Source organism: Fundulus heteroclitus, chromosome 2 (genome assembly GCF_011125445.2).
Source record: "Fundulus heteroclitus isolate FHET01 chromosome 2, MU-UCD_Fhet_4.1, whole genome shotgun sequence".
Taxonomy (NCBI): domain Eukaryota; kingdom Metazoa; phylum Chordata; class Actinopteri; order Cyprinodontiformes; family Fundulidae; genus Fundulus; species Fundulus heteroclitus.
This window is the reverse complement of record NC_046362.1, coordinates 27,629,476-27,640,504: the sequence shown is the minus strand read 5'-3', so window position 1 is coordinate 27,640,504 and position 11,029 is coordinate 27,629,476. Positions and strand designations below refer to the sequence as shown.

The window sequence follows — 11,029 nt, the reverse complement described above, 5'->3', positions numbered from 1 at the left end:
TAAACCAATCTACAAGGAACAATTCAACATGTGGCGCATGATTTTGTTCACACCACCGCGACAAGATAGTTCAGCTTTATTCATTAAACTGAGCCGATTCCAGCCTTCAAGAGCCGGCATTTCTCAAAATTTCCCTTGATAGTTTGTTTATTAACAACATAGTGCCTCCCTAAAGTATTCATGCTTTTTTTTTTTTTTTTTTTTTTTTTTTTTTACATTATCACCAGTTAGAACCACAAACTTCAATGTATTTATAAGGATTTTATGTGATGGACCAACACAAAGTAAAGCAGGCCAGTACCTAGTTCGAACCCTGCACAGTGCCACTATGGGTCCCTGAGAAGACCCTTAATCCCAAATTGCTCCCCGGGCACTGTAAGATGCCCACTGCTCCCCAAGGGTGATGGGTTAAATGCAGAAGACAAATTTCATTGGAAAGTACAATTGCAATGACAAATAAAGATTTATTCTTCTTTGGGTTGTTCCATCACGCAAAATCCGAACAAAAAAAAACACTGAAGTTTGCCGTTGCAATGTGACAGAATGTGGAAAAGTTTAAAAGTACATAAATACTTTTTGCAAGACACTATACTCTTAACTGTCTCACAATCATATAATGTGCCAACTATTCATTATAAAGAATGTGCACATATAGTGACTTATCCATGGCAATGTTGAAATGAACATAAGCCTTGATTTTTTTTTTATTTAAGCATAAACCATGTCAACACAATGTGTGAAGTATAATGCTCGAAGCGCATACATTATTGCCATCTATATATTTTGATCATTTGCATATTAATTGTGCAGATCTCAATAGCTGTATTGCATGAGCTACGTTTCTACTTGGCTAGAGGGCTAAAGGGACAAGTTGTTAATATGTGCTTTAAATATATATATTGATTTTTTTTAAGTCATAATGCAGTCTTTCTTGGTAATATGGATTTGTAAGGTGTCTGTCTTTTTTTTTTCTTTTAACCTCATTAATTTTTCTTTCACCTTGGGCCTTTTTTTAGCATAGCTGTGTTACCCTGCTCTTTAGCACCCTGTTGAATTATATATATCACTGCTGGTTTCATTTGTGGGTGATCAGCAGAACACAGTCATCCTGAGGCATGAAGGTGACATCATTTCTCACAGCAAATACACATATTTTCTCATCAATTTAAGTTTTTTCCCCCCTTTCTTCCCAACAACCACACTCTGTCTGTGTCATTATTCTACTGTTGCATTTCTGCTTGTCAGTCGGTCCAATCCGCCAATCCCAGAAGTTGATATGAGGAGAAGGAGATGTGGAGAAGGGGACTGTTGCCATCGTGATCATACCGTTCTGATTCAATTGTCAACATTCTCCAGCAGCAATGAGCTCCCCGGGTCTTTCTTCTAGCCTGCCTCTTCTGTTTTCTTCATCCTCTTCTTCTTCAAAAAGAGTACGATGAATGCTCAGGAGCTGGTGCGTGGGGGCTTTGGTCAGGTGCGGTGGCTCTGGGTTCTCAGTTGAGGTCATATGCTCCATTTGTGCAGGGGAGGACTTGGGACTGAGTGCATCCTCACTAGAAGGAGGGTTTGGGCTCACTCCATTCACATATGTAGTAGAGGGCAGAGTTACTGTAGAAAAGGCAGCAGTGGTCGATACTGGGGAACTAACTTTAGTTTCTGTAAAAGACAAAAGTCATGCACTGAGCGGCAGATTCAGAGAGTTATAATAAAATGCACTAAATCAGGCATTATTCCCAAATCATCGTAAGGCCCACCTGTCATTGCACAGGAAACATGGACAATAGTGTGAGTGCCTTCAAGGTAAACTGTGTCCATATTGTGCTCTGACGGCAGTGGTTCAACGATTGAGGCCTCCACCTTGGGCTTGCGATTCGTCAGCATGTATGGATGGACGTCCAGAGAGAGGTTTCGCGAGTGCTTTTTCTCCATTCCACTGATGTCTGTAAATTAGAAAAAGGGCTCTCTGACTTACAAAGCAATTGAATGTTACTGGTGGAAAGCCAGTGATTTAGTCAAACATCACGGTGCCTTCATAATTCATCACATTTATCTTGAGTTAGAAAAATATTTGTCTGTTTCAGCTCCTATAGTCTCAAAGCATGTAACTTTTTTTGTGCAGTCTTTTGCTTAGGGAACTCTTAAAGAGACAGGAGCTCAAATAAATGTGTGACTTGTACAAGTGGAAGCAAAATTATGTATTTAAAAAAAAAACATGCTTAATATGGGATATTTCCATGCTGAATAACCTTAATCTACACTTTTGTGGGTGTTATGCTACTGCAACATAATGAATCTATTTTTAAGGCTTTTTGGACACCTTTACCAGGGATGCCGATAATTCTTCGAGAGCTGTACATCGTCACTTACCATTATATTGAGATAGAGAGTACAGAGTACAGCATACCTTTAGTTGAAGGATGTTGTGTGCCTTTACTGTCCAACAGTGGTGCAATGAGGCTGTCAGCAACGGTTTTGCGTCTGAGTGGTTTGAGCTTTTCAGGCTTGGTGTTATTTTCCAAGCGGGTCAGGGTATGAGGTTCCTTAATAGCAAACAACGAAGAAGTGGATTATATTGTGGTTTAAGCAGTTTAAATTTCAAGAGCCAAAAGTAAAAGTAAAATAATAGTTATTGTACTTTTACATTTGCTTTGAGGGTTTCCATTGTAGTTCCATTACAGTTCTACTGGAATGATCCTATGGTGATGTCTAATGAAGGATGAAATGCAAGGGAAAATGTTGGCTGTATTGGAGAGGTGCTGCCTTACTTTGAATGGCTGAGGAAGAGGGTTTGAGCTCGGTATCCACTTGATCTTCTTCCGCGGCCGTTTGATGACCAGCGGCTCCCCGGCCAGCTCTCCTACCCCAAGATCGGAAGGATCCATGTTAGGATCAATGGTCTGTATCCCAGAATCCCTCACAGTGGGTGTAATATCATGGTTGGACTGTGCGAGTGCGGCCAACAGCTGCCTGACCACGTTGTCGTACATGAGGTCGCTCTCGTTGGTGATGAAGTCCAGCCGGTTCAGCGATTTAATGTGGTCCCTGTTTTCATTGCAGAACATGGCCAGGATGTTGATGTCACAGAACGGCGACTTCTGCCACCGCCGTTTCGTTTTGATCCCGACTTTGTTCAGTTTGTCAAACACAAAGTTAGACTTGCGCACCACAAACAGATGCAGCAAGTTAAGCAGGATTATGAAGTCCATGGTACACAGCAGGCCTAAGTCCACCACCGCCATGATGCGCTGCAGCTGCACAGCGGGGAGCTTGCAGTTGACCTTCAGCTTCAACTCTGGATAGCTACTGTTGTCCGGGTGCTCGCCTAGTGCACAGGTGAACTCATTCTGCCTTTGGCGAGCATAGTACGCACTCAGGTAGGAAATGGGGATAGAACTGAGGCACATGATAGCCAGATGACGAGCCAGGTAAATCTTAGCCAAAAAGTTGCTTTCGCCTCGTCTCTCTAGATATTTTTCAAAAAGATTTTGCTCGGGGCTCTTCTCCTTCTCTGCATTTTCTATAATCTCTCTCCTCTCCCGCTCAGTTATGCCAGGTCCTTTGGACTGAATCTGCTTCTCAATCTTGGGGGCTCTGCCCTCCGCAGCTCGATGGTAGCAGTTATCAATCTCTTGAAGCAGGAAATTGAGTTCTGAAGTGAGCCGCGTAGAGGCTAGGAACTCCCATCCCAGAGCAGGAATGTACATGATCCCAGCAAAGGCCAGCAGGGCATATGGCAGGAACTTATGTTCGAACAGCGAGGGCCAACGATCAGGCTCCTCATCATGAATAGCGTCACGAAGCTCTGTCCAGCAGTAGCCCCTCGCATAAAGTGCCTGGTCTCGGGTAAAGTTGTGCGGTGTATAACAGTATATAGATTCCTCTGAGGAAAGCACAGAAGAAAATGCGGGTCAAAATATACATTTTTTTTGGCATTATAACATTTAAATGTATGAGCTAAAAAAGGGTAGTTACAATAACCTGGTTCAACATACAAAAGTCAGTATTGTATCAAAATAAAACCATTGGCAAAATGTAGCAGATGCATAAAATAGATTAAGTTTAAAGAGCCTATATTTATTTCAGATCCACTCAGAAATGTCATTTTATTCTTAATTGGTGTGTTTTAATTGTTGTGAAAAATACAGGATAATGTATCTTTCTCTCGTATCTTTGTTTCCCTCCAGGCATCTTGCGTCATTCATCTGCTTATTACTGTATCTTTAACCAAGACATTCAGCTTCCTGATATAACTGTCTGTTTCAATAGAGGAACTAAGACGCATGTTTCCTGTCAAATTTTATCTCTGTACTGTGTTTACCATATGGTGCAACTTAAAGTCTCATCAAGTCCTTGTTCAGCTTTAGAACCCCCGGCTTTGACATCTAACAACATCTAAATTTAATTGTTGTTGTTCACACGGAAAAGATAGTTGTCATTTTCTGAAAATTGATAAAAAGTAATTTTCTACCACATCAATTATTCCTAAATATTAATGCAGTTGTAATACTTTTGAGAAATCACCAGTCTGATTGTCTAAGAAACTTTACACTGTTGGTGCTGCTACATTGTGTTGCTGCTCCAGTTTTTGTCCCAGCTGGTTAAACACTGCAGCGGAGAGCCTGACTCAGCAACAAGCCAGCATTTCCATTTCCATTAGCCACTGGTTTCAATCTGTATATGAAACAAACTCCTTCCTCATTTTGCTTCAAACAAGTCGTTCCGTTTGTCCGCATCACCACAACTATACATTTTGTTTCTTTGTCAGAAACAGAAAGGCAAGCGTATACTGTACATTGCCTTAATTTTTATAGCCCTTGAAATGTTTATACATATTGCTAAAACCCTTATATTACAACCTTCATATTATTTAATGGGGATTTTATGTATTAGACCAACACACAATAGTTCATGAGTGTAAAGTGGAAGAGAAAAAAATGCAATCAGAAATGTTTTAGAAATTTAACAAGCATGTATTCAGATTACTTAGTTTGATAACCCCATAAAACTGCAAACCTACAGTACCAGAAAGTGGCAAAAAGAAAGCAAGCATTGAAAGAAAGCCTTGAGAAATCCTGTTTGCAGGTTGAAACAGTTAGTGTAGGAGGCAGAGAAAACATGTCTGATGAGAGCAAAACTGAAAGTTTTTGTCAACACCCAAAGCACTCTGTGGTGGAAAAACGTAATGCTGCACATCCGCCTGAAAACAACATCCCCATTGGGGAAGATTGAGTGGGATGAATCATGCTGTCATATTTGCAGGGTTAGAAAATGGCCCAAAGTGTTGAGACTGACTGAGTAAACAGAAGAGTTTTTAATCATAAATAATAGTGAGACTTACAGGGAAACTTGTAGGAAGAGCAGGACATGGAACACTGCAGAGATAATCCAGCAAGAAACATTGAATAGCCAGGATCTTAAATACAGAGGCAGAGGTGGAAAAATGACAAATTAACCAGACAAGCTAATCAGAGGAGATGTGGAAGTTGTGGAAGAACAAAGGCAAGGGAACTGAGGGAGGGAGACTAATTAACACAAAGGGAGCTGAACTAAGACTCAAAAGGATCTACAAAACAAAAGGGTTAATGCCTGAGCCTAATGTGAGAGAATACAATACAATACAATACATAAATGAAAGACCACAATAAATTATAATGATAATAAAATAATAAACTAAAACACATAAAGGAGTCCATGTGGCAAAGGCTTAATGCTAATATATGGCATGACCTTTTCTTACAAAAAAAAAAAAAAAAAAATCCCAGAAATAATTAAAAAGGAACACAAAAGAAGACCAAAATACAAATACCTGTGACTCATGAGATGATGTGGAGAGGCCCTTTTGTAGGCAGGGGTGGGGATGCTGGTTAGAGCTCATTAGAAAATAGAAAGACCACAATAGAAATAAAAACTGGAAGAAAACCTGTTACAGGCTGCAAAAACACTTGTAAATGTGGTTTGCCTTCTTGCAGAACACCAAATGTAAATGCACTCCCAGAGCCACAATGTGATATTTTAGATCAACACATTTACCCAATCTAGCTGGGCTTGAGCTCTTTTGCAAGGAAGAATGGGCAAATTTCTCATTATAATGTTAAAGGCTGGTAGCGACATACCACAAACGACTTGTAGCTATATAATTGCAGCAAATGGTGTTCTTACAGAGTCCCTTTGTCTTCCTGATGCTGTTTGTGTACAAAGTTCTCCCAGAAAGTCTCATACAACAGCTATATTCTTACTAATATTGAATTACACACGGGTGAATTCTGAAGAGGTGACTTCTTAAGGCACCTGGCGGCACTGGATTTCATTGTGTGGCATCAGTGTAAAAGGGGCTGATACACGTAACAGCCACACTTTTCAGATTTCTTCGAAAACTATATATATATATATATATATATATATATAGTCTCCCATCCTCTTTACAACTATTCACTAGTTGGTGTTGGTGCATCACATAAAATCCCATCCAAACACATTTAGGTTGTGGTTGCAACATGACAAAATACAGTGTATGAATGATTTGCAAGACACTCTGTAAACTCAAACACGTTTGTTTTAAACTGTCGGAAACTGTATATTACCAAACCCTCTTAGTGGCTGTGCCACCCACCTGCAAAGTTTCTTGTGAAGACGAGGGTGACCAGCAGGATGGGAATGATGACCGTCCCTATAGTAACGACCCGATCAAAGGGCAGCTCCAGTTTGAGCTGCACCATGAGGCCAGCCAATGCCCCACCCTTCTCATCCTGAGAGGAGCCCGGCAGGATGAGCTCCTTAAGCTTCTCGCCGGCGAGTAGCGCTGTGGCCATGTCTAAGTTTTGATCGAGGATGTTCTGCATGCGGAAACAGAAGGATGCTCTCTACAACTCCCCTCTGCGGTGGAGGCGAGACCAGATGTTCCGTCTTGTGGTTAGGTACTTGCCAAGACGCTGTAAAGCAAACACACACACAGAAATGTGTGGCCACTGTAAGACCAGGTCGACATATGTGAGAGAGTGGTGGCTCTTTGAGGTATGGTGATCTTCAAAGCTCATTCTGCAGCTCCATTCTGCTTAACTTTTACAAAACAGCAGACAGAAGGGTTAGAAGCACATCTCTCAATCAGCGTCTTCCCTTGTGCATCCCACTGTTTTACCCCGTCTCCACAGAGTCTGGCTGCAGTTCACACGCTCTGTATGTGGCAGGTTGAGGAATGAACTGCGTTTAGGAGGAGCTCTTGTGCTCTACAGGGAGAGTAATTGTAGGCCGGAGAGTGGTTACATGGGCACTGGTTTGAAGAAGCTTTCCCAATCCTTTTCTGTAAGACAAATAAGAAGTTAGGAGTTAGAAAATATCCGCTTTTACAAATGTTGTGTACACATATGTGCCTTTATATCATTAGTGTTTCTCATAATGTTGGCTTATTTCATGTGAAAATTTAATCTATCATATTCTAACACAAACACGTGGTTGAACAAACGTAATTCTAATTCACTTTCCATACAGCGCCTTGTGAAAGTATTCCTAGCCCTGGAATGTGTTCGTATTTAGTCACAAACTTCAGTGGATGTCATTGGGATTTTATGCGATAGCGCAACAAAATACAAGGCAATTGGTAAGAGGAACGAAACATTGTTTAGACATTTCTTTGTTTAGTAAAACACTATGGTGTATGTTTGTATTCAACCATAGAGACTGTTTTTGCCCCTTATTTCTTGCAAAATTGCTCAAGCTCACTAAGATTGGATGGAGTGTTTCTGTGAACATCATTTTTCAACACTTTCCACAGATATTTAGTTTAGATTTTGGTTTGTTTATTGGCTTTGGACAAACACAAGAATAGGTTTTAATCTTGTCCTTACCATTGTAGCTCTGACTGTATTTTTAGGAGCATTACCCTACTAGAAAGTGACCCCCTGCCCATGTCTTCAGCACTCTGACATATTGTCTTTGAGGATGAACCTGTATTTAGCAACATCTCTCTTTTGATGAACATTGACATGTTCTGTGCTGTAGAAAAGCAACCCCATCGCACCATTATGCCACCGCCATGTGTCACCATAGGGATGGTGTCCTTAGAATTATGTAGAGTGTTAGTTTTTCACCCCATACACAGGGAAATCCATTATGGCTAAAGAGTTAAACTTCAGTCTAATCTGGTCAGAGCATCTTCAGCTACATGTTTAACGCACCCTTTACATGGCTTCTGACAAACTGCAAAGAGGACTTGGCTTTGTTTTTTGCCGCTCTTCAAAAAAGCCCAGATATAAAAAGTCACAACAAGCGGTTGTCCTGTTGGCAGATTATCCCACCCGATCTCTGAATCTCTTTGGCTCATTCAGATTTACCACAACCTTCTTGATTGCTTGTGTAAACAATGCAGTTGCAAAATGTGAAAAAGTGTACAGATTACTTTTGCAAGGCACTGCACAAAGAAATGTTGTTGTTTTTTTTTTTTTTTAAAAGGCATAACTCAAACCTGAAACTGATCGAAATTGGAATCAACACTAGCACTAGTAATACTATTTATCTACCCTGCCATAAAGACTAAGCAACAGATCAAATATGCAGTCATAAAAGTTAGATTTTTTTTTTCTTATCCAGTGCCATAATTGTGCAGGGGGTTCAGTGCTTGCAGTATGATGGTAATGAAAAGATCTTTTGGGTGTGTGAAAGCATAATTCATTTACCGTTAACTAATTGTACACTCTCATGCCATATCTTCCTCGATTTTGTACCACTTCCATTTCTCCATCTCTTCGTCTCTGGCACTCAATAAAGTACGGCTCATCTATAAAACCTTTTATTAGCCTACCCCCTGTATGTCAAGGCAGGAACATCTACTCAATATCTCAAAGAGAGAAATGTTGAGTTTGAGTTTCACTAGTGCAAAGAGCAATTAGTGTGCTCCAGACAGCTTAGATGTGAACTTGATGAGGGGGATCATGAGCACAAGAATCCTTAGGAGCATTATCAGGGACTGGCATTCAATGTTCATGCTGACACGGCTAATTAATGATCCTTAAGTAGAGAACAAAATTTCCCCTTTGGGATGAAAACCTTCCACTTTCACCCCCACATACGACTGTTAATTTCACATGCATCCTGAAAGATTACTTCAAGGAGGATCAGAGGAGAGGTAAAGTTTGCATAATTTAGGTTTAAAGGAGCAGGACCACATTTTAGGAGCTGTCTGCCTGCCACTGGCACTGCTGAAGCCAGGCAGTTTTTGCCCATCAGTTACGTGATGCTACCAGTGTTTACACAGGGAATCCCACGTTATCTGGCTACTGCAATGTCCCGCTGGGCTGCAACCAGTGCAGCTGTCTGCAAAAAAGAGGCAGAGTTAGACTTCAGGACAATAGCTCGGGGAGGAGAGCTACATCCATCCATCCCTTCATTCATTATTAATTGGATGACGGAAGGAGATGAAAGAACTTCCAGGGCGGAATGTCCTCTGACATTTGTTGTAGCGCATCCTTCATGCTCCAAAATCAGCTGAGCTAACCAAATCCGCGTGGCAACAGTTTCCACACTTTTATTTGTCGTTGCCAAGTGTCTAAAGTGAAACAAAGCAGGGGGGAAATCCATGAAAAGATCACCGTGTCCCAGTTAGCGCTGCAGGCTGGGATCCCAACTGCTGCCTCCGAGAGGGGTCCATCGGTCCAGGGCATCACCTCATTGCCGTTCATTCGCCCGTGGATAACGAGCGGCTCCAGCACCTGAGCGGCGGACAGCTCCCGGAAAACCGGGACATAGAGCCGCTGAACACCAAGTGCGACGATTTAATGTGTATGCCAGAAAAGCCAAAGTGTATATGTGTGCTCAGAGAGAGAGGGAGGGAGAAAGCATGAGATCAGAGGAGACCCTATGTGATGCTCTGCACCTGCATCAGCTGCCTACCTGTCTCCACTTAGACCGGACCAAACCGGCGCATTTGCTGCCGTGGAGCGAACTGCTGCCATTTGCAGGCAGTGAGGATGAGAGAAATAGTAATATTTTTTTTTTCAAAAAAATTAAAATAACTCACCGAGTCCAGCTGCGTGTTCCCGGCGCGGTAAGAGTTAATCTGCAGTGCGGGCGAGAAGCTACAGCTTGTATCCGAGCGCACCGGTTTGTTCCGCCTTTTCTCCCCCTCCCTCGGCGGCTCCAGCCCCCTTCTCTTCATCTCCCCTCCCTGCTTCTGTCTCTTCCTCAGAAACAAGAGAAGAGACAACAAATTGCATATTCTGCAGCTCCTCGCATCAGCTCTCTCGGAGTTTGAAGCGTGAATAACGAGCGCGCTGGGGTCTGTTGACACAATTACGGCAAAATGGCCCACGCTGCGTCCTCTGAAACTGTACACGCTATTGTAAAAACGTTGCTGCACATGTGAGATATTTGCCACTGTTGCAGACATTAAGCTTCGTAATGACATTTTTTTAAAGCTGCATTCGCTAATAATATACACAAAACAAGAGGTTGGCGCTCTAATTGGCTCACTATTGACACCGAGTATCGATTAAAGCCGTCCAGACCGGCTGTACGGTTCAACTCCGGTTTCTTTCGGTCCACAACCAAGCTGCATGGCAATGACGGTGTTTTCTTGCCTACTCATAGGTTTAGCCAGCATGCCCATCATCTGAGAATGTGGGAATGACCGCCGACACATGCAAACAAGGAGAGGGAAAGATGCCTGCCATTCAAGCCTTCTGGGTGTGGCGAGCCTCTTTCTTCTTCCTCCTCTCAATGGATGAGCCATTAATAGGTGGCTCATAAGGAGCGTTCATTACATTGGTTTAAAAGCTTACTGTCATCATGACAGCGTTAATAATCCTAGGGTTTTCACGAGAGATTATTTTCAGGGTTATCTGATAATACGGGTAAACAAGTTAGATGATTTTTAAAACTATCTGAACTAAGTCTAAAATTATCTTGACGATTAGGATTTTGTTGAAGAGCTTCACTAATCCACCTCAGTATTTTTTTTCTGACATATATGGTTCAATTTGATTAAAAAAAATAAATCTGAATATTTTGAGTAATATATAGAGGTTTTCTGTAAAATGCA

At 41.7% G+C, this 11,029-nt stretch overlaps 1 protein-coding gene across 2 annotated transcripts; it reads right to left on the bottom strand.

The window, feature by feature from the left end:
• Positions 1-686: 686 nt before the first annotated feature.
• panx2 (pannexin 2) lies at positions 687-10,667 on the bottom strand. 2 transcript variants are annotated; one of them, XM_012860278.3, is made up of 6 exons: positions 10,010-10,667; positions 6,611-7,297; positions 2,766-3,880; positions 2,405-2,540; positions 1,755-1,940; positions 687-1,656 (listed from the first exon to the last, which is right to left on the bottom strand). In XM_012860278.3, exons 2-6 carry the CDS (start codon positions 6,837-6,839, stop codon positions 1,343-1,345), a joined length of 1,980 nt encoding a protein of 659 aa, XP_012715732.2. In that variant the 5' UTR covers positions 6,840-7,297; positions 10,010-10,667; the 3' UTR covers positions 687-1,342. The 2 variants fall into 2 exon arrangements, with proteins under 2 accessions (XP_012715732.2, XP_036007859.1); XM_036151966.1 differs by lacking the exon at positions 10,010-10,667 and adding an exon at positions 9,582-9,936.
• Between the last annotated feature and the right edge of the window lie 362 nt (positions 10,668-11,029).